Source organism: Octopus bimaculoides, chromosome 24 (assembly GCF_046866305.1).
Source record: "Octopus bimaculoides isolate indiv1 chromosome 24, ASM4686630v1, whole genome shotgun sequence".
Taxonomy (NCBI): domain Eukaryota; kingdom Metazoa; phylum Mollusca; class Cephalopoda; order Octopoda; family Octopodidae; genus Octopus; species Octopus bimaculoides.
The window spans coordinates 15,425,603-15,450,781 of record NC_142951.1 but is presented as its reverse complement, the minus strand read 5'-3'; the positions used below and the strand labels follow the sequence as shown (position 1 = coordinate 15,450,781).

The 25,179-nt window shown below is 36.2% G+C and overlaps 1 protein-coding gene across 4 annotated transcripts in view; it reads left to right on the top strand.

Moving 5' to 3' along the window:
* LOC106871258 (uncharacterized) overlaps positions 1-25,179 on the top strand; it is a 187,560-nt gene that overhangs the window by 80,764 nt on the left and 81,617 nt on the right. For 2 of the 4 annotated variants that reach the window (XM_052976698.2, XM_089341107.1), the window contains exon 3: positions 10,712-10,780. The exons of the other annotated variants lie outside the window; for them this stretch is intronic. In XM_052976698.2, coding sequence (XP_052832658.2) covers positions 10,712-10,780 — 69 coding nt within the window. The remainder of the gene's footprint in view (positions 1-10,711; positions 10,781-25,179) is intronic. 4 annotated transcript variants of the gene reach the window in all.

Here is a 25,179-nt window from a genome sequence, read left to right as displayed (position 1 = left end):
CCCTCAACTGTTAGGGTGTGGCACTTTTTCACGCAGCTATCCTCATCCATTCTCACCACATGTCCATACCAGCGCAATCGTCTCTCTTGCACACCACAACTGATTCTTCTAATGTTCAGCTTTTCTCTCAAGATACTTACACTCTGACGGGTATTCACATTGACATTACACATCCAACGGAGCATACTGGCTTCATTCCTTGCGAGCTTACGTATGTCCTCAGCAGTTACAGCCCATGTTTCACTGCCATGTAGCATGGCTGTTCGTACGCATGCGTCATACAGTCTGCCTTTTACTCTGAGTGAGAGTCCCTTTGTCGCCAGCAGGGGTAAGAGCTCTCTGTGCGTGTATATATATATATGTGTATGTGTGTGTGTATATATATATATATATATATATATATATATATATATATATATATATATCATGGCTGTCCACTCGTGACCGAGGAAGGCCATTGCTTACCTTTAAGAACATTGTGCGCTCTAGGACTAACTTATATTTTGCATTTTCTGGTCTGTTGGTGGTTAATGAGCCCTGCTCTTGACAAGCATACATGATATACACACACACACACACACACACACAGATACCATCTCATCAAAAATTTTGTTTTGTACCCTTTCATCACCCCAAGTACTGGTCTTGTCTCCTAGACATTCGTAGTTGTTCAGACCGCCTGGTTTACAATTGTTACTGCCACAAATACTTATTGCTCACAGCTAAATCAAGCATTTTCTTTTGAAAGTGTTCCTTTGGTTCTGGACAATGAGGCACATGCTCACAGCACAAAGCTCTGTATTACTCATTTCTATCACCATAATACAGTGTGCTTATTACCATCATTTAATGCCCACTTTTCCGTGCTTGCATGGTTTGGACAGAATTTATGGAGGCAGATTTTCTGTCTGGATGTGCTTCCTGCTGCCAACTCTCAGCTCTTTCCAAGTAAAGTAATATTTCTCCAAGACTAGACATATTTACATGGAACATTGGAAAATGCCTGTATGACGATGACACTTGCTTACAACTATCACATGATTTCAAGGAAAGAAGACAATAACACATTCACTCTTACATACATTGGTCTTTTTTCATATTCTTTCTACCAATTCCAATCACAAAGCTTTAGTTGGTTTCAGGCTACATTAGAAAACACTTGTTCAAGATGGCATGCTGTGGGACTGAACCTGAAACCATGTGGTTGCAAAGTCAACATCTCAATGATTGGGCCATTCCCACCAACATGCAATTGCTTTTATTTGTTGCTGTTGAATGATATCAATTTGTCATAGTTGAATATGTACAGGCCAGTTTTGTTCTGATTTAGCTCCTGATTGGTCCTTACCAACCTGACCTGTAGACATTTCAGACATGACTATCCCGTGCCATTTGATATGTTGTATGTCTAGGACTGCATTATCTAATGTTACTTTCCTTTTCCCCAAAAGTCATGGTGTGATTCAAGAGAAACTTAGCAGATCAAGTGAATATGTAGAAGCTCCTTTCTTGGTACATCACCTGCATTGTTAGGACATCTCTGTTGATCCTTGACTAGCTTAATGTAGGAAATGAATCTGAATCTTGGGACAACATGGCCAGAATTAATGACAGATATTCTTGTCACCTGCTTTGTTCTGCCTGTTAACACTGTGTCATGGCTATTCTCGACCGTTGCTAACTGGGACTATCAAACAACAATAACAATGACACATACATCCAATGATTTATTCAGTGATCACCAAAAATAGCCCATGTTGTTATCTGAACTTGGAGAACAGCTCAGCATATAGTCTAAAATAAAATAAAATTAAAATATCGGATATGCTTCTTATCTTTTATCATTTACTTGTTTCAGCCATGGGACTGAACTATGCTGAGGCATCACCTTGATGAGTTTAGTCAAGCAAATCGCCCTCTGTACTTTTTGATTTAAAGTCTGGTACTTATTCTATTGGTGTCTTCTGCTGAACCACCAAGCTACAGGAACATACACCACTTATCTATCAATCAATCACACACACACACACACACACACACACACACACACACACACACACACACACAATGGCCTCCTGGTGGTTCCCAAACTGTTTAATTAATTTTCACACTATATTGTACTGTAAGTGAACAAATTGAACTAGGAGAAAATTAACTTTTGACTAAGCCATAAAATATGTATCTTATTATGGCCAAGCTACTGATTAGCACAACCAGTTACAGTATGCTGACTGAAATATAACAAGAGATTCCTAGGTCTTTGTCAGTTTGCAGTGTCACCCATTTCCTGTGTCTGATGCTGAAGAGGAGATAACTACTCTGAAATGCATGCATCCATCAGTGTAAATAAGGAGAACTTTGAACTGACTCAATGTATTTATGCCTACTTATCTACTGCAAGAAATTTTCTTCATGACAGTGAAAGGCTTTCTTACAGGTTCAAATATACCTCATGCATATTTGAACTGGTAACAAGTTTATATGAAGTGCATAAAATGCAAAGGTAAATTGATCAGTTAGAATAAAGCTGTAAAAAAATTAAAATCAATCGCAATGCCATCCATCCATCTATCTTCTCTGCCTACTGTTCTGAGGAGGGCTGTGGAGGTAGTCCTCAGGCTCCTCCTCCATAGGGTCCTATCAAAATCAACTGTCATTAGACTTTCTGACTGGATTCCCAAGCATGACTAACTGAGACTGTGAATATTATCCAAACCTCTTGTTCTTGGTCTACCCCCAGGTCTCCTGCCAGTTCGCTTGGCTTGAAGAATCTGACTTGTCATTCTGTCTTGCTACATTCTAATCACATGTCCAGAGTACTGGAGCTGTGACCTCAACACAAAGAAGTGGTGACTGAATCTAGAGAGATTTCTTGGTCTCCATGTTATACACCCTGTTGAGTAACATTGTTCCAGAGGAACCGCATTTCAGCTGCATATATCCTTGATCGTACTCTTTCAGGCTTTGCCCATAGGTGAGGATAGGCACAAAAACCAAATTGAAGGTAGAAAGTTGGGCTTTTTTACCTAATTAGTCAAAGTGTGAAAATATGAGGGGTGAATACTGAAAAGTTCCTGACTTTTGCTAAAAGAAAATACAGGAGGATCAGTTAATTATGATTTTGTTCAACATATTCCCCTCTCAGATTCACATATTTTTGCAGTGGCCCTTCAGTTTTTCTAAGTCCTGTAAAAGAACTCTGAAAGTTGGGCCTCTAACCAGGTCTTTTGTGATACCCTTAAAGTCAAGAACTTTGCAACACCACTTTATGTAAGTCAATGACTTCTTAGTTCCTGTTTCTCATTTATGACTTGGTCAAAATGTGGAACTTTCTTGCTGATTGCATTCAACAGGTCTGCTTGTGGATTCAGACAATTCCTAGATTTTGTCTTCATTGACAAAAAAAGGAACTGAATCCAGATTCACATCAAGTATGCCTTTACAAATGTAATGAGTTCATGGTTCTCGATTATAATATCTTAACGATTAAATCTACATATGTAGAGAAATACACTCACAAGTCATTGGTCAGACCAGGGATATAGTTGTAGACACTTGCCCTAGGTGCTGCACAATGAGACTGAACCCAAAACCATGTGGTTGCAAAGCAAGTTTCTTAACCATGCAGCCATTGTCTACTTATAAGTAAAATAGTGAAATGGAAGCAGTTTAGAATGCAAAGCCCTCCATCAAGAACCTTCTGACCTAAAGAATTAGCATGTGCCTGTTTACATTGTAGGGCATGACCCTGTAACCTATCAAATAATCTATCTAATAATATATCCCCTATCCCTGTTCTAGAATGTATCGATATCCTTAAGTGACTCCCATCTCCTTTTTTATTTTTTTTATTTATAGTTCATGTCCTGTTAAATTTGTTGTATAATAATTTCAAATTCAATGCCATGCTTATTCAGGTTTTGGGTTGATTTTATTGTTTTCAATATTTTTTTTTATTTATTATTATTATTATTATTATTATTATTATTTATTTATTTATTTAGGAGGTGGGGCTGGTTTACTTTCAAAAAGAAATTCACTCAGCTAATAATTTATGGCTGCTTTATTTGGATCATCCAGCTGTGAATGAATGAATGAAATAAATAGATATAGATAAATGTATAAAAGCAAGCAAGTAACACCTGCCAAGCAAATTTAATAATTGCTAAGCCATCCAATACAGACAGGATAATAATAAAAATTTAAAAAAGCGAAAGATTCAAAGAGGTTGAAAAGATTAAAATAATATATGTGTTCATGAAAAAGAGGTAAAAATCAAAACAATACAAAATCAATGCATACAGCTGACGTCTTCCCCCGTCACTGTGACCAACAATTCATTACTCTCATTGTAGTAGAAAATGTATAGAAACAGCTAGCTTTACTAAGAGTGGGTAATGCATAAAGCATAGAATTTGTTAAACATTGGGGTTCGTAAGGATCACACATCTAAGCATGAGAGCTTGGTTCGACTGTTTTTAACTTTCAGCTTACATCAGCATGAATGGGAAGAAGATTATAGTTGTAACAATTATAAGGATTTTAAAAAAGAATGAAAAATAAAAAAAAATTAATAATTAGCAACAAATATATTGCTTGAAGATTTCTTGATTCTGCTATGCCATTATCTTAACCAAATGAATGCTTTTTGGAGTATTATTGTTTGTTACTTTTTTTACTTGTTTATTTATTTTTACTTTTTTCTCTTTCTGCAGATGCTAGTCTCTGCATCAGTCAATGTTTTCTTCAGTAATAAATTTATCTTCCGACCACAGCATGAGTAATTTCCAAAGCAGTTCATTTTTAAATCACCTGCTGCAGCTTACCAATATCGTGATCATGCTATGGCAATGTACTAATGAGTCATTGCTGTGTTAACCGTCTCCTTGCTGCATTATTGTATAATTGGCAGTAAGAATTTTAGAGCCTAGCAACCGACTTTCCGTTGACAGATAAGATTTCACTTAATAAAGCTCAATGCATACAATGTGATTTATGTTACAAACATTGGGCAGTTAACAGGAATGACTGTCTGATGAAAAGGTGTTGTAATCCGATAGAAACTTAGAGAGTGTGGTTTTTCTCACTGTTGGATTGTTACAAGGTGTAAGAAAAATGGAAATGTATGTATACTATAGGATGTCTATAGTGTATATGCTATATACATTGGGGTTATACAAATGCAGAACAATCGTATTTGAAATGTTTCCCATTTGCTTCAAGACAAATGTCATGCAGTAAGCATTAATTCAATGATACATCATCAGGACTGAAGTATAAAAGTTGTGAGAATGTTCACAGAAATGGAAAACTTGAACAGGAAAGAATTTTAAAATCTGACAATTCCACAGGTAGCATTTACTTCTCTTGAAAAAGAGACATTGTAGCCAATTTTGAATTACATAGCAAACAGAGTAGTGGTCCACAACTTCATGGACTTAAACATTAAGAAGCATGAGAACTGAAGACAGAAGTACTTAATATATCTATCTATCTATCTATCTATCTATCAATTGATACATAGATAGATAAATATATATATATATGTGTGTGTGTATGTATGTATATATATATATATATATACACTCTCAGAGTGGTTGGCATTAGGAAGGGCATCCAGCTGTAGAAACTCTGCCAAATCAGATTGGAGCCTGGTGTGGCCTTCTGGCTTGCCAGTCCTCAGTCAAATCGTCCAACCCATGCTACCATGGAAAATGGACGTTAAACGATGATGATGATATATATAGAGATAGATAGATAGATAGATAGATATAGATATATATATATGTATGCATGCATGTGTGTGTGTGTATATATATAGATAGATGTGTGTGTGTGTGTATAGATAGATACATAGATATATATATAGATATATACATATATGTATGTGTGCATATATAGATAGATGGATAGGTAGATAGATATATAAATATAAAAAAATGGAACAAAAATGCAATCGAGGACAATAAAACATTCGGACAGATGAATGATACAAAGGTGCACAGGAGAAACAACAATTAGAAGGACAGGCAAAAAAAGACAGGTCATTCGTGGTCTTCTTTCCTCAGTCGAGTTACCAGAAGTCCTTACTGTTTCGGGCAGCTACACTTGGTTGCCCCCAAAAAGTCTAAGCTAAGAGCATTAGATTTTTTTGTAAGAAAGCTAGCACATGTGTATGGCAACAAAGTCAAAAAACGGAGAACATGGTACGCAATTACGAATACAAACAACAAGAATATAACAACAGATGTCTTTTGACTGAGGACGAATCAAATTGAGCTGGCGTGTATGAAGTGAAAGCCTAAAGGCAGGAACATAGGAGATGGACATAAGTGTTGGTGGTCTCGCTCTCCCCTCTCTCTCTCTCTCACATTTCTTGGCCCTCTCTTTAACTTTCACTTTTCCTCCTCGTTTATTGCCCCTGTACCTTTCTTTTTGTCTCTGATTTTTTTCTAATCCTTCAATCCCACTGCCCCCTACTCCTCTCTCTTCCTTCCACATGTCCGGTGTCCGGCCAGCTATGATCTTTCTTTCTTAGCCTGACTGCCGATAGCCAGCACCTTGATGAGCAACAATTGACTTACATCAATTATTATTTATTAATTCAAAACAAATAGACTGCATCCCATCTCTTCTGCTTCCAATGTTGTATGGTATTTACATTGATATGCTAAAAAATATTTATATTTGGTAATAAAACCGATCTGAAACATGGAGCTTCATCAGAGTGAAGAAAAAATATGTATGCCCATGGTCAAACATAGGTTATATGCTGGTAGTGTAATGGATACTTCTATCCCTTTAGACGGTTATTTTAACCTCTAACTCAGTTAATCTCTTCTGTAGAAGAGCTTTGCTCGAAATGTAAAACCACCTTTCTTTCCTTCCCTGAGCGTCTGCTAATACTTTACATGTACCATGTCCTTGCATTTTTTTGTGTTTGTTCTTCATTTTTTTTTTGGGATTTACAACATATATCATCATCATCATCATCATCATCGTTTAACGTCTGCTTTTCCATGCTAGCATGGGTTGGACGATTTGACTGAGGACTGGTGAAACCGGATGGCTACACCAGGCTCCAATCTAATTTGGCAGAGTTTCTACAGCTAGATGCCCTTCCTAACGCCAACCACTCAGAGAGTGTAGTGGGTGCTTTTACGTGTCACCCGCACGAAAACGGCCACGCTCGAAATGGTGTCTTTTATGTGCCACCCGAACAAGAGCCAGTCCAGGGGCACTGGCAACGATCTTGCTCGAAAACCCTACAAGGCCAGTCAGGCGGTACTGGCAACGGTCACGCTCAGGATGGTACATCTTATGTGCCACCACTACTGACGCTTCTTATGTTCAGCTTCTCTCTCAAGATACTTACACTCTGACAGGTATGCACATTTACATTACACATTGAGCGGAACATACTGGCTTCATTCCTTGCGAGCTTACGCATGTCCTCAGCAGTCACAGCCCATGTTTCACTGCCATGTAGCATGGCTGTTCGTACACATGCGTCATACAGTCTGCCTTTTACCCTGAGTGAGAGTCCCTTTGTCGCCAGCAGAGGTAAGAGCTCTCTAAACTTGGCCCAGGCTATTCTTATTCTAGCGGTTACACTTTCAGCACACCCACCCCCACTACTAACTTGGTCACCCAGATAGTGGAAGCTATCAACTACCTCTAGTTTTTCTCCCTGGAATGAGATAGAAGTTGTTTCCTGTTTGTTTACAGTGTTTATTGCACCTGAACATCTGCCACATACAAAGACTAACTTTGTAGTTAATCTGCCTTTGATATTGCTGCACCTCTTATGTGTCCATAGCTTGCACCGGGTACATCTTATAGAGTTACTACCTACTCCTTTACTGCATACTGAGCAGGGCCATCTACCTGAAGGGGTTTGTGTTTTATCTACCTTCCTACTTATTAGGATTTTGGCTTTTGCTAGGTTGACTCTGAGGCCCTTCGATTCTAGTCCTTGCTTCCACACCTTAAACTTCTCCTCTAGTTCTGATAGTGACTGCGCAATTAGTGCAAGGTCATCAGCATAGAGGAGCTCCCAGGGACAACCTGTCTTGAATTCCTCTGTGATCGCCAGGAGGACTATGATAAATAGGAGGGGGCTGAGGACGGAACCTTGGTGGACCCCTACCTCTACCCGGAATTCATTACTGTACTCATTTCCAACCTTCACCTTACTGACAGCATCTCTGTACATGGCTCGCACAGCTCTCACTAACCATTCCTCTATCCCAAGTTTCCTCATTGACCACCAGATAAGGGATCGGGGGACACTGTCAAAGGCTTTCTCCATGTCAACGAAGGCCAGGTACAGAGGTTTATCCTTGGCTAGATATTTCTCCTGCAGCTGTCTCACTAGAAATATGGCATCAGTGGTGCTTTTACCTGGCACGAACCCAAACTGCATCTCATCTAAATTGATTTGCTCCCTAGTTAGTTGGGCTATGACCCTCTCTGTAACTTTCATAACCTGATCTAACAGCTTGATGCCTCTGTAATTATTAGTGTCTAAAGCATCACCTTTACCTTTGTAGCAGTTTACTATGGTGCTGCTACACCAGTCATTGGGTATGACTCCTTCGTGTATCACCTGGTTCGTAATACGGGTGACTAGGCTGTAGCCAACACTGCCAGATATTTTGAGCATCTCTGCAGTGATTCCTGATGGGCCGGGGGCTTTCCCTGTCTTCATACTCTTAATTGCTTTATCTACCCTGGTACTGTCAACTCGGATAGCTGGTCCCTCTGTTGGGTCGACAAACGGCAGGCTCTCTTTCTCCCATTCATTCTCTTTATTAAGCAATCTATCGTAGTGGCATCTCCAGACCTCTTTCTTTGCAGCCTCATTTAGTGCAAGCGTACCATCATCCATGCGAACACATTTCTCTCCTACATCACTATTCTCTCTCCTACACTGTCTTGCAACACGAAATACCTCGAGTCTTTGGTCCTCACGGCGCAGAACATTGGCAAATCTTTTCTTATCTGCTACCCCTCTGGCTAAATAAACCTGTCGCCTAGCTTCCCTTCTGGCAGATTGGTACAATTCCCTGCTACCACCGTTCTTCCAGTCCTTCCAAGCCTGTTTCTTTTGTCTAATAGCCCCGTCTACATCCTTGTTCCACCACCACGTTACTCTGGGTCAAGAGGGGACTTTACACCAGCCACAGATCTGGTCTGTGGCTCTCAACAGGTTGTCCCGCAGAAATCTCCAATTGTCTTCCACGTTGTATGATGCTATATCCCCTTCTATTTCGTCAAATGCTTCAAGTAACTTGTCTCTAAATTTCTGTCCGTTTGCAGGGTCTTTAAGTTTCCATACCCTTCTCCCCCAGGCCGGTCTACTTCTGGGCACCCATATTGCCTTGATCTCGAAGTCGCTAACTACTAATCTGTGTTGGGGTGTACATTCTTCGCCAGGGAGGGTTTTGGCATTTATAAGCCTCCCTCTTTCTCTAGTTCTGGCGAGGATGTAGTCGATTTGGCTACATATCTTTTTAAATAAGAACACTGTTGCAGTGACAAATGTGGCATGTATGTTTTAATTACTTTTAATAGAGATGGAAGTAGGGGAATTAGGAAATATTTTGAGGTGAAAGTTTGTAAAGGATATGCTTATTGATTCAAGATAAACCTGTGTGAGAAAGAAGTGGTATGTTTTCTTGAATTTGAAAATGAAATCCAAATCCTTGTTTCAAAGAAACTGTGATGAAGGTGATGATAGTTTGGAAAAGGAAGAGGAAAAGTCAAGATAGGACTGAATAGGTTTATAATGTCCACTTTCCACCTGACTTTGAAATAGCCCTTTACCATTTCTGATACTTCTGTTACTTTCTTTGATATCTCTATCACTATCAATAGGCTCTACATTTCCACCTGACAGCTCAGAGGACCTAACCATTTATCATTTTAGTTAGCAGCACATTGGCTCAAAAGAAAATGTTGGTCTAAAATAGTCATCTTGGAATCAGTGCGTTGCTGTATTTAATTTTTTCCTCTCCATTCTAACTTCAAATTCCACTGAGGTCAGTGTTTCTTTTTATCACTAGAGATCAGTATGAAAAAAAACAAATAAACAAAAAAAAATTGGTCAGTTCAGTTCCTTTCCTTCAACACCAGAATAGCCTCGTACTAGTTTGAAATAAATAATTAGTAATAATAATGATAATAATAATTATTGTTATTATTATTCATTTTCTTTCGTCAACAATCTAGAGCCAATGTTATGAATCCTTACTTAGCATGTGCATGAAAATTTATTCTTATATACACAAAGGTAGCTTATATACATACTATATATATATATAGAATATTGTTTTTCTGTTAGTTGCAAATGAGCATGTCAGTAGTTTAAAGTGAATTATTTGAATAATTGTTTTTGTTTTCTAATCTTAATTGCATTGTGTTAATATTTACAGAAAATCTTCTTCAGTTTCTGTGCACTTTAGGTTTGCTTTTGTGAATTCTTCTGATCACTGATTGATGGACCAATATCAGCGAACCAACTCGGTGACCTGTAATCAAGAGTAGCAGGGCATTCCTTTATATTAGTTTATATTTTTTACTTTTACCTAAGAAATGGAGTGCTTTAATTAGCACTTTTTAGTCTCTTCTGTCAAATTGATTGCATTGCATGAATAGTAGAAATGTCTAATTGACATTGGTCATTATTTGCATCTAACTATTATTGCAGATCAAAATCACTGAAAAAAATCCGAAAAATTCTGAATTCTATACGATTCTTATCAAAATGCCGCCCACGGTGAGACGGTTTTTCTGCCGCATGTGTACATCAATTAATTTCTTTTTAACCTTTGGTCTCTCTTTAATCTCCCTTTCTGTCTGTCCGTCTGTCTCTGTTTTCTTCTTTCTCTCTTAAATTTCTCAACTGTCATTTTAACAATCTCTTGATTGTTTTGGTCATTTGTCATGACATCTTTATGCTGTGCGCTCCCTAACCCTTATCCCCTTGGCTTCATAACTTTTGCAGTTCAATTCAATGAGTGTTAATAATCATTTCAGAGTCATTGACTAATTTTGACTAACTCTTCATTACTTTGAGTCTTGTCTTTTTTTTTTTATCTCTTTTCTGCTCTTTTTTTTTTCTTCTTCCTCCTCTTCCTCCTCCTTGCTAATCAATCCTCAAGCTTTTCAAGAAAATCAACTGTTTCAACAAAATTTATTTCAACTGAAAAATCAAATGCTAATAAAGTGTTCAAATTCATAGAAATGAGTGGGATGTGGGTGGAGGGGCGAGAGAACTAGTTCAAATTATGTTGTCAAGTGAAAGTCCACCCCTCTCCCTCAAACCTCAAGTTGGCTTCCACTAATCTTGTCTGCAAAATATATATATATATAAAAAAGTAAGCTAAATTTTTAAACAATTTTTTATTAAGAGTGCTTAATAGCCAGCTATACCAAACTTCCATGTTTTTCCTTTTTTTTTTTTATCTGATGAAATTGTCAAATTTTCCTATTTTTTATGAAGCAATTTCTATTATGGAATTTCTATTAAGTAGTATGACCTCATTCAAATGCCTGCCAAGCAATTTTCTCTGTGAGACTGTCATCTCACAAAAATAAGATGTAATTATCCATGAGGTTCTGCAATTATATTTTATAAGTATAAAAGGGTTAACATTTGAAATTATACGTTTTTTTTAACGTTTTTGTCTTCCATACAAATTGCAGTTCAGAACACTTAAAATTTTGAATGAAACATGAAAATCAAATTTTTTTTCTTCAACTTAAATATATAATAAATGACAAAATTAATGAATTTAATACTTGTTTTTTAACTTAACTTTTCTTTTCACTTATAATTAACACATTCACTGCCAAAGACAAAATTTTGCTTTACATCTGATTGTAATTGAAAATTTGGCAGATGATAATTCTAAAGTTCTAGCTGAAGAATTTTCAGTTTCTCAAGAAATATAATTATGTGCTAGCATCCCTTGACCAACGAGCACCTTCTCATCTTGCTTCAGACAGCCACACAGCTAATCAGCAATGCTTGGCCGAACACAGAACCTTCTTCATTGACAGTGAGTGCACACACATCAGAGTTAGCCTGCATCTCAGTTTTCACTTGTGTGAGCCACATAAATGCAACTGTGAAACTTTTGTTGATAGTTCGGACTGCACCTACTCATTTGTCACCCTCATACTGAGGGTAATCTCTTTGAATGATATCAGTAATAGGAGTCTCTATGCTACCTGTTTCCTATCACAACTGGTGCCATTTGGCTTCAACCTGCTGAGTGAGGTAATCTGACAGTTGGGGGAAGATAAGTCGCTCGTCTGGAACACTGTGTCATGACATATTCCTCTGTTCTGACTTCCTTGCTTCAGCCATAAACTCTGAGGCTACCATATGCAACGCAGAGGAGCATCAGATGAATAAATGCCAGTCATTAATGAGGTGATTCTCTGATTGTACTGGTCACTAGCTAAAAACATCCTATGTCCCCTATCCCTGGACTACCACTGTCCTTTAAGTAATCAAGTTGGGAGTGTTGCACCAGAGGAAGGATATCACAAGCTATTCATCATCATCATCATCCCTTAATGTCCATTTTCCATGCTCACATGGGTTGGATGGTTTGACTAGAGACGGCAAGCTGCAGTCTGATTTGGCTTGGTTTCTACGGCTGGATGCCCTGCCCTTCCTAATGCCAACCACTTTATAGTGTGTGCTGGGTGCTTTTAACATGCCACTGGCATGAATGCTTTTTATGTGACACCAGCATGAGTGACTTTTTACATGCCACTGGCATGCTTCATGGCAATGTTTCTATCACTTTCTATGTAGACTGTAGCCAAGATCAGATGTTCTGCAGGTGCAGAGATTTTTTTTTTTTCTTTTCTTTTATACACATGTATTTTTTGGTTTGAATTGTAATTATTGTAAATAAAATAATTGTTTTCAATGTTAGTAATGGCACTTTTCTAAAAGCAAACAATGGCTGTGGATGTGTTAAATATAAATTAATCTAAGCTATTTTGTAATAATAATTTGAGATTTTTTGTTTGATTTTTTTTTTCTTTGTTTTATTACTTTTTAATGTTTTATTTTCATTTAATTTTTTTTATTTCTTTATATTTTTCTTTATTTGCTCATCAAATTTGGAAATTTGTTGTTTTGAATCATTTTAATCAATGTTTTATTTTATCAGTTCATTTTGTGTGTATTTATTTTTATTTTGTTTTGTTTTTATTTTATTTTATACTGTGACTTCAGCCACAGAACATTTATGCCAATTTGTTACTAAAAATATCCATTACTATTCTCAGAGCAATATTTTCATTTCAGTTAACCTTTTTGTCTTTGTAAAGCTAGAACTAATGTTAATATATTATTAAATTGTCATTTGCTTTATCTCTTGAAGTGATGATTTTCTTCCCACATAAGAATTAAGAATTTATTTACAAATGTTTAAATCCATTTAATGTGGAGACAGATTATTTAATCTAATAATATTGTCATTAAACTATTCTTTAGTTTGGATCTAAAATATCATCAGTATTCAGTACTACTTTGTCGTACACTTTCATTCAATCCTTTAATTCTTAATGTATTGTGTTTCTCATTAATTATGATTCTTTAAAATGTTGTCTGCTAATAGCTGTTCAATATATTTGTATTGTTTATCTATGTTAGATGAGAATGTATTTATCATTGTCAAAAAGGGAAAAGGAAGAATGTTTTTCTTTTTTGTTTGTTTTCTTATTACCATTTTATTGAAAATGCTGTGTAATTTGTTCAGTTTTATGACTTGCAAATGCATTTTTTGTGTATAAAGCTCTTTATTCTTTGTTCATAAGACTATACAGTCTTATTTACATTCATCGTGTATGCCATTGACTTGTGAACAAAAGTGTGATTGGTGATAGTCGACAAGCATTTTTTTTGCCAAGATAGTAGATGTGATTTGAGAGAAATTTGATTGTTGTTCTAACAGATTGAGCAACTATTGAAAGACTCCTTTACTTAGTCAAATGCAATGAAGTTGTTACAAATGTAACTAGGTTAGACAGTTTACAGGATGTATTTCATTACCATCTTATATTCCTAAGTTCAGACTTATACACCTCTGATAGGGATGGGGTAATTACCTTCTAAAGTTGATAAAATAGGCACTATTAATGTTCTGAACTTGTTATCTATATATCTTCCTTTATAGGAAAAGCCTTGCTTGGAGAAAAGGTATTATCATCATCATCATCATCATCATTATAAAGGAAAGGTAGTGAGTAGCAGAATTGTTAAAGTACCTGACATATTTGTTATGTTTTGAGTTCAAATCCTCTGTTTTATCTTTCATATTTTTGGAGTCAGTAAGATAGTGAGGTCAATTAAATGAACTCTACTTCGTTGCCAAAATGTCATATTTCTGTGTCCAAAGTTAGAAATCATTATCATTACAGATGGTGCAGTACAGCTGTAAGTATGATTTCCTGATTAGAGGAATGGAGAAAAGTGATGTTGCAATGTTTTATGCTTTATTCACAAACAACAGCATTTGTGGATGAGATGATTCTGGAGATGGACTTATACTTAAGTCTTCCCACAGTGTGAGATATATAAAACAGCAAGCTTCTGCCTGTGTGGTCCAACTGCCATAGTTTTCTCTACTTCTGTCCAGCTGTCCTCATTCATTTGAGGACTTCCTGGAATGTCTGGCACTAACTGTTCTTGAACCAGCCCTTTTTGTGTTTTCTTCCTTCCGGTGTCAACATCATTATAGTTGTTGCTTGCCTATGTGGTCTATGCAGGCCACAATGTTTTGCAGTTGTAGCAGCTGCTGGTATTTTGTTTCCCTGAAGGATGTCCTTATTTGTAATTCTATCTTATCAAGTAATTTTGAAGGTCTGTCATTGGTGAAATATGTCCAGCTTCTGCCGTTGCTGTTGTTTCCCATATTTCACTGCCATACACAACTGTTGGCAGAACTATTATACTTTGTAACTGCACCTTCCTTGCACTACTGAAGCTTGTAGCTGTCCACATTTGGGACATACACTGGAGTATGGCTCCTTCTTTGCCAATTCTGCTGTTCACATCACTTTCTATTCTTCCATCACTTCTAATTACATATGCTACAGGAGAGATTGTCCACATCTTCTTCAACCTGCTGTCTGATGAAGATGGGAGGTTGGGTTGTGGCATCAATCTGCATCGCCTGTCTTTTCACAGCTGCTTTTGTATTTGATCTTTCCTACTTGTTCCTTGAACTAGGTCATTACTACTTGCAGCTCAGATCTGGTTTCTACTAGCATTGTAATGTTTTTGCCAAAAGTCAGATTACAAAGCTTTTCCATTTTACTTCTTGAAAGTCCTGCAGTGCTCTGATTAGTTATCTTCGTCATTGCCAAATTGATTGCTGGCAGAAAGATAAGGGATGAGAGGATGTAGCACTGACAGATGCCAATGATGATGCTAAAAAAGAAGTGTCCTGACACAGCAGCCAAAGTTTTTGTGAAGATTTTTGATGATATTTAGATAGCGTTTGGGGATACCATAAACTTGAGCAATCTTCCATAAGTAATTCCTAATAAATATTGTCAAATATCTTTTTGCAGTCCATGAATCTGATTGACAAGGCCTGCTAGAATTCTGTTCCCTGTTCCAAAGTGTTTTTCAATGTGAAAATTTGCTGTGTTACACTGGGATTAAATCCTGCTTGTTTTCTCTCACTACAGTGCATCAATATTCTGTTGAATTTGTTCAGTAGCACAATGCAGAAACCTTTGCCTGGGCCCCTTCTTACCAAGAAAGGTGGTGTGGATAAGATATCTAAAATATTGGTTCATTGATTGAGAGTTCTGATCCTGCTTCATGCATTTCAAGTCTTAGTTTAAGAACAGATGAATTTCCAGTCCTTCTGGGAAAGTTATTCCTGCTAGACTAATGTCCTATCTGATGAAAAATTAATTTTTCACTTGTTTAACATTATAGAAAGTAGAACTTATAAAAGCAAAAGGCTTTATATATAAGCTCTTGTGACTTGTGAAAGGATTAACTTCTCTTGTTTTTGTGATTTACCAAGTCAAGTAGTTTAGCTACTCATCCTTTTGTTAAAAAAAAATGTTTTGTATATCCTGATTTTTTAATTTTTTTTATTTCTCTAACATGATTATTTTAGTATCATCATCAGTATGTTTGTGATGATACATGGGAACATACACATATAAAAAAGCATCACTTTAGAAACAGGATGATGATTTTTATTTTTATATTCCAACCTTTGATACTTAACCTCAAGCCACTTGTAATAAGGTCTATACAACTGAAAGAGTCTCATTCTTCTCTCATTATTATTAAGTATATCTGATCTGTAAGTTTGTAGTCTGTCTACTAGCTTGACTACTAAGTGGCTTATTATCTCTTCAAGAGGAAAAAGAAAACAAGATATCTTTCGTTACTATTTGTTTTCATTTTTTTCTTCTATATCTATTTCATTTAATTTTAATTTGTCCAAGTGTTTAGTACTGTCAAATTTTTTTCTCTCTCTTTATATATACTTACAAATAAGGTGTGCAGTTCCTGAACTGAGTTGTTTATTAACCAGAAGTGTATTTCATATGACCTAATTAAAATATTTGTTGAACAAATATTATATATATGGGCAAATCATAAATGCTTCCACAAGACATAGGCACTCACAAAGCTAGTGTTTAGCTCTCCAGATCTTGAGACAAGCACTAAACCTTCTCTTAGTTGCAACACCAGTTTATGAAAAATACCACTCTCTTCAGACTTACCCATTTTTGAAAAGTTGGGTTAAGGTATACTTGAGAATTGGTATTCTAACTAGTCAAAAACTAAAATGTCTGTACTAGATATGACTTTGTAGCACTCAAAAAAGCTAGTGTTTAGTTCTCCAGATCTTACTATATTATGGAGGCAAGACAAGAGCTAAACACCAGTTTAATGAAAGTACCACTTTCTGAAGATCTACCCTTTTTGGAAAGTTGAATTAAGGCATACTCGAGAATCAGTATTCTGACCAGTCACAAACTAAAATGCCTGTACTAGATATGACTTCATATCTCATAAAATACTAGTCCAAACTCTTGAACACTCAGTCATTTCATTTCTAACAAGTTGCAACGTTGTTATAATAAGGCTTGCTACATTTTCTATACACTCAGACTTTGTATTGTTTGTCTAGAGATTGTGTAAATCCTACATGCCAATGCAAAGCAAGGAAGACCAGTTTCCTGCCAATGTGGAGTTAAAAAGTTTGCTTTGTAGGCAGTGTTTAAAGAGGGTTAATTCGTTGATTTCTCAGATTGACAGGAAGGCAATTGTTTTAACTACAGGATTAAGGATTAAGTGCTTGTCACAATACACCACGTTGCATTAAGTGGTTGTCAAAGTAAAAATACATTCTGAGTGCTTCACACTAGAATAAAGATACACACACACACTTCTCTCTCTCTCTCTCTCTCTCTCTCTCTCTCTCTCTCTCTCTCTCTCTCTCTCCCTCCCCCCTCTCTCTGCCTCACATGCATACACACAAATATGCTGGCTTATAGAAACTAATATGTTTTTAAAATTTCCTAAAATCAAGGGTTTTGTTTTTTTTTTCTTTTAGGGGTTGAGACATAATTTTTTTTTTTTTTTTGTTTTCATGATAATAACATTTGGATTAAAAATATTACATTTTAAAGCTGGAGGTGGCAGTAGCTTTATCTCATATCCGAGAATTTATTTTCTTCTTTGTTGAACACTTCTTTTTTGGTAATCCCATTGATGACTCTGTAGACCAATTCTTGCGTAGAAGAGTCAATGGCATTGACTGCATGGCAATGTTGGTGGAGCACAAGGTTGGTTCTGTCAAGCCTTTCTCTCCTGTTGTGAGAGTGAAGAAAGAAAGGAAAACAGATCAATAAAAATGTTTACTTTGTTAGATAAAAAGCACTTTATTTGCTGCCTTGCTATAAAATGTATTGTGCTTGTCTCTTTTGCAGAATTGCTAAGTTCTGAGGGTACAAACACACCAAAACAGGAACAAGGAGAGAGAGAGAGAGAGAGAGAGAGAGAGAGAGAGAGAGAGAGAGACACACACACACACACAACTGGTTGGCGTTAGGAAGAGCACCCAGCTGTAGAAATCATGCCAAAGCAGATAGAGCTGAGGGCAGTCTTCTGATTTACCAGCTCTTGTCAAGCCCTTCAACCCATGCCAGCATAGGAGGAGCTTGTTAAATAATGATACAGATAGATTTTAGCTAGTGACATTTCTATCTCTCTTTTTCTCTCTCTCACACACACATAATTACAGCCATCACTTGTATGTAAATACAGCCTGGTAGCATGCATGTATCATGCTTCTCACTAATTGTTTAAGGAAACTATGTAGTCGCAAGCAGATGCAGACACCCTTTCTATCCCACCAGAACATCCCGGATGTGGTAGCCGGATGGGGAGATGGTTGCACCAGTACGAGGTTGCTCTTTTATTTATTGATCCTGAAAAGATGAAAAATAAATGTGGACTGTGACAGGATTTCAACCCAATGGTACGTTATTGGTGAAAGACTCATACAATTGAAATTTGGAGACCAACTAGCAAATTAAACATCAAGAAAACATTCCTTTATTTCAAATTTGACAATTATCTAACAAGCATTAGATAAACCTGTACAAAAGGAGGATAAAAAATAACCAAGAAATGGTACTTAATCAATTTCCCTTGCTACTGGGGTTGTTTCCTTTGCAAATAGAGATGGCATTTTTAACATTTTAATTCTATTTTAAAAATTCAATATAGAACAATTCAAATGATTTGAAGATGATTTCCTATAGAAACATCGAGTCAACAACATGTTCAGGATGAATAAATAGAAAAACACCGGCCGCATTCTTTTTTTTACTCTTTTATTCATTTACTTGTTTCGGTCATTTGACTGCGGCCATGCTGGAGCTCTGCCTTAAAGGATTACAATTGAAGAAATCGACCCCAGAACTTGTTCTTTGTAAGCCGAGTACTTATTCTATCGGTCTCTTTTGCCAAACTGCTAAGTTACAGGGACATACACACACATAAATATACACACACACACACACACACACACACACACACATATATTCACAACGAGCTTCTTCTAGTTTCCATGTATCAAATCCACTCACAAGGCTTTGGTTGGCCTGAGGCTATAGTAGAAAACACTTGCCCAAGGTGCCATGCTGTGGGACTGAACCCAAAACCACGTGAAGCTAGCCACACCTAACTCATCTCAGAAAAAATAGGTACAAGTATCACTCTATGCAGTGTTATGGTTTTAGGTTCAAATCCTACTGCATAACATCTTGGACAAGTGCTCTTCTTCCTCCTCCGACTGATAAATGCCTTTCAAGTGACATTGGTTGGTGGGAACTCTGCAGAAGCCTGTTATACGGACTGCAAGAAACTGACAGTAATGGTGTTAAGTTCATATAACTGTAATATAAAATAATTTGACTTTTTCATGTATTGTTTCTCTTTTAACTTACAAACTTTACTTGATTATTGTGTGTATGTGTGTACACATATATGCATACACATATACACAAATGTCTGCACACACACACACACACACACACTATATATTATTTACTTGAAATAATAGTTTTAATATTAGTAGCCAATATTGTGTAGTAATGTGGCAATATCAAAGCGTTGTCCTGCTGTGTGTTCACTCAGCATGTTCTCCATTTCTGTCCACACCCTCAGTTATTGAGTATTTCGACCCTATTACAAACTTAGATCTTCAGTTTTTTTTGTTTTTTTTTTTGGCGGGGGGTGTCAGGGTCTTAAGTAAATATTGAGGAATTCATCTACTTTTACTGAACTGATATTGAAGTTCTTCTCCCTTTCAATCCGAACCTCTTATTCATCTGACTGTATCAGAGCAGATTAAAAAATAAGAAACATTGACTGACTCTGATATCTCACAAATAGTTTGAAATTGACCTACTTCTCAAAGGTATGATGAGCACTAATGTCGAGACAGAAAGAATAGAAGCTTCTCTGTCCTATTTAGTCACCACAACATAATTCATCAGTCACTTAACACTAGTAAGATTGGTTATATAATACTAATGTACAACATAATGAGGCCTTCTACCTCCCTTTAACTGTTTAGCATTCAGATTACTTTGTCAAATGTAATGCTTATTTATTCACATTGTTTTGAATTAATCTTGTATCTTTGAGATTTTAGATTATGTGATTGTTTGTTTTAGAAATGACATTGTGCAGGGTAGGTGTGAGAGGTTGAATCTGGCCTGTTTGAACATAAAACCAGTAAAATATTTGGGTCTGATTTGACTTGTTTAAATGTTAAAGGGTAAATATTAACGAAAGGAAATAAACCCATGAATCAAATTATGTATGACATTAAAATCTTGGTAACCTGTAATCTACTAATCCTACCCTAACCCCAGCTGTTTTCACCAAAGGTTTGCAACAGTTTCTAATGTTTGTTTGTGTTTTTCAGTCATGGGACTGAAGCACTTTTTTGTGGGGTTAGTTGAACAAATCTACCCCAGTATCTAAGTTTGGTACTTATTCTATCAATCTCTTTCTGTTGTACCATTAAGTTACAGGGATATAAACAAACAAACACCAGTTGTCAAGAGTATGGTGGATATACACACACATACACATGATGGGCTTCTCACAGTTGTGTCTATCAAATTCCCTCACAAGTCATTGGTTGGCCCAGGGCTATAGTAGTAGGTGCTTGTCCAAGTGGGACTGGACCCCAAATCACATGGTTTTGAAGTGAACTTCTTAATCACACACCTCAGTTGAGGGGTCTTGTCTTGTAGGTTCCTTAGTGACCTCACTGCTACTGCTGGTGCCACATTAAAAGCACTGGTACAGTCTGGTTGGCATCAGGATGGGCATCCAATTGTAGAAACCATGCTAAATCAGACAGTAGAGCTTGGTGCAATCTTTTGACCTGCCAGTTCCTGTCAAACTCTCCTACCCTTGTTGGCATGGAAAAAGAACATTAAATAATAATAATAATATTGATGATGATGATGATAAAGAATACATGATGTATGATGACAATGAATACATGCATAGCTTTAGAGGAATACACACATCTACATGCATGTAAGCTTAATAAATCCACAACTCACATAAATACACATAAAGGGACTTACAAATCTACACACATAATAAACCTTGCAGTTACACACACACACACACACACACACACTCTCTCTCTTTCTCTCTCCCTCCCCCTCTCTCTCTCTCTGCCTCACATGCATACACACAAATATGCTGGTTTATAGAAACTAATATGAATAATCCTAGAAAAACATACCCTTCCTACAAAACTACACACACACACACACACACACACACACACACACACACACACACTTTCTGAAATATAGATAACCAACCCATTATCCTTATATAACCTACCTACATTCATACCTCACACCATAAGAAAATACACATATATAACAAGCTACACACACACACACACCTATAGAAAAAATCTAGCTCCCTCTCTCTCCTTCCTGTACATCTCCAACTCCTTATTGACAATATCCTAAAGTCAATATCACTTGGTCTCTCTTTTTCCCTTTTTTTTATAAGACATGTCAGTAATGTTTGTTTTATTCTTTTATTTTATTTTACAAAATTCCTAGAACACAGAAAAACTACTGCTACTATCTGTATTTGTTGTTAATTTTCTAAAAAAATTTTTAATTTATTCTTTATTTTATCATAAGTTTGGTTAAAAGATACAGTAGACAGTTATAAGGTTTTGGTCCATTGTTTTGTTGTTTTTCACTATTTGTCTATTCTTGCTTGTTTTCAGTTGGTGTTTTTTTTTTTGTTTTTTTTTTCTTTTTCTGGAGTAGGGTTTGTATGAGGGAGGAAACTTTCAAACAATACTTCAGGAGTGAAGAATGTGAAGAATTTGAGATCTGCAAGCAACTTTCTCAATTAATATTGGTGGTGAGCTGGCAGAACCGTTAGCACACCAGGCAAAATGCTTAGTGACATTTCATCTGTCTTTATGTTCTGAGTTCAAATTCTACCAAGGTCAACTTTGCCTTTCATCCTTTTGGGGTCAATAAAATAAGTGCCAGTCAAACACTGGGATTGATGTAATTGACTTACTCTTCTCCCCGAAATTGCTGGCCTTGTGCCAAAATTTGAAATCAGTATGTTGGACAGATTTTCAGTCTCGGCTCCTATACTGACACGTGCAATCTCTCTCTACACACTAAGTTAGCTTGCATTCCTGTGTTTTAGAGTAAAGTTCTTTCTCACAAAAGTCTGTTAGGGTGGTTGTAATACATAGTCTGTTTTCTAGCATTCATTTTATTAATTGAACCCAATTAATATGCAGTTTGTGGCCAATCATCAAAGCTCTGCTTTGCATCTATATCAAAATAATGTTAGAACTCCTGTCATGTTTAGGATGTGTGGGTTACAGCCCAACAGGCAGACTTCACATTACGCTATCTAAAGGGTTTTTAACCCAATATTTACATGCTATTTTTTTATAGCTAATTTGCTTTGAGATACTAGTTCAGGCCTCTAACCTAGGGAAACCTCAGTCAACATGTGGACCGGTGAGATGCAGAACTCACTCACTTTACATTATTGGTGCCCTGATCCATTGTGAGTAAAACCATCTCTATGGTGCTCACTCATCATCAACATCGTTGTTTAATGTCCACCTTCCATGCTGGCATGGGTTGGAAGGTTTGACAGGAGCTGGCCAGGCAAGATCCTGCACTAGATTTATGTGTCTGTTTTAGCAGGGTCTTTATGGTTGGATACCCTTCCTAACACTAGCCACCCAGCAGAGTGGACTATCATCACTGTTGTTGATAATTCATTATAACAAAAGAAATTCTTTAAAAAATCTAAAATGTACCAGTTACTAGTGGATAAATATTTTACATTGTCATGCAAATGGATAACTTAAGGTAAGGAGTGAATTGTTTACTGGATTGCTTAATTTTCCAGTATTTAAACTGATCTTACACCATGTTGTACACAGGGTTTCCATTCGATCCAAGTTGGCCATACAGCTGCACATATATGCACAAACCTAGGCAAAACTGGTAGTTGCCCATACTTGCAACCCTCGCTACTCTATGATGTCAATATTTATCCAAGGAGTTGCTGTCAGAATGCAGAAGAGCGGGAACAGATGCCATAAATTGGCTTTTCCAACCTTCTGACAGTTCCACCAGCTTAGTACACTGGATTAGTACTTTTTTAATCATCTGCTGAAAGTCAAAGTTGATCCCATCAGAATTTGAACTTTGAATGCAGATGTTCATAAATACTGCAAGTCATTCTGTCCAACAGTCTAATGACCCTGACAGTTCACCACCTTGCTGTGTACTATATACAACATGGTGCAATGTTTGTGTGTGTGTGTGTGTGTGTGTGTGTATATATATATATATAATGCATGGGCCGTTTTAGAGAAAAACTATCAGTCTACTGTGACTAGACCACAATCACATTCTTTCATAATTTACAAAGACACATTGTACAGTAAAATATACATACACACACAATAAATAAATATATATAAATGTGTGTGTATATTACTGTTCAATGTATCTTTGTAATTGATGGGAAATTCTGATAGTGGTCACAGCAGACTAAATGACTTAATGGTTTTTCTCTAAAATGGTCCATTTGGCTGTAGATGTGAAATTCCAACAATCTCTTTACTTGAATGAGTTTTAAATGTGAAGAATTATAGTTTGTGGAATGAAAACCAGTCTCTTACTGCTACATATTTTATCAATTCTAAATGTTTGATTGATGAAATCTGCTGGTTTTAAATCAGAATAATAAAATGCTGAATTAGAATTAAGAAAGAAAAGGAAGAAAAAAGACAACACATTTCTTAGCTGCCTCTCTTTAATTTTAACTGATAATTATTCTGTGGCGTCATTGCACCAGTGACTTTGATAATTGTCTTCTACTGAAGTAACATCTCCATTAGTTAACTTACGTTTCACATCCTATGTGTGTCAACCGTTAAGGTCAGCAGTTCTCGTACTGACAGATATATCATCAAACTTTCTTTATTAACGAGGAAACTAAATGGAGTTAGCATCCTTATAATTCTTTGTTCTTCATCATGGTTTCAGACAAGTTTAAGAAGTTTAAAGTGGTTGGAAACCTAAGAAACTTGAAACTAGTCATTTCATTTCATTTACTGAATAATTATATTTTCGTTTGGCATTTGCAAATTATAATAGAGGAAGACTAAATATGATTTAACAAATAATTACACTTTTCACTCACATACACAGGATATATACATAATTTGAGGATATAAACCTCTTATTGAGATGGTTCCATCTAAGTTACACTGGTTTAATATATTATAAATATCAAATATTATCAAGCAACAAAATGAAGAGATTTAATGGAAAGAATTAATTTATTTATTAATTAACATTACCTACAATTGTTTCAATTCACACTCAATTGAAGATTTTGAGTGGAGTATCATCAAAGCGAAAAGACATTAAGGAAGTTACATGTTGACCGGTTGAGACATTTTAGTGTGTTAAAATGTCTCAACCGGTCAACATGTAACTTCCTTAATGTCTTTTCACCCTGATGATATTCCACTCAAAATCTTCAATTGAGTGTGAATTGAAACAATTGTAGACAATGTTAATAAATTAATTCTTTCCATTAAATCTCTTCCTTTTCTTGCTTAATGATATATATATATATATATATATATATATATACTTTATTTAAAAGCAGCAGAAATATAACAAAAAAAACGTTACTCTGAGTTTCACGTTCCCGTTCATCGGACAGTTTCGAAACTGTCCGATGAACGGGAACGTGAAACTCAGAGTAACGGTTTTTTTGTTATATTTCTGCTGCTTTTAAATAAAGCAAATTACTCTACCTCTGGTATTTGAGTACTCTTTTTTCCACCTTGTTGCACATTTCATGTGCTTACTCCAGTATATATATATATATATGTAATCATCATCAATGTTGTTATCATTCCATTACCATCCATTTCCTTATGTTAGCATGGGTCAGATGGAGTTTATTTCAATTCATTTTTAAAATAATTAAAAATTTAATTATTTTTTTGTTTAGGACAAACTAACAGAGTTTTGATGAAAGGTTTT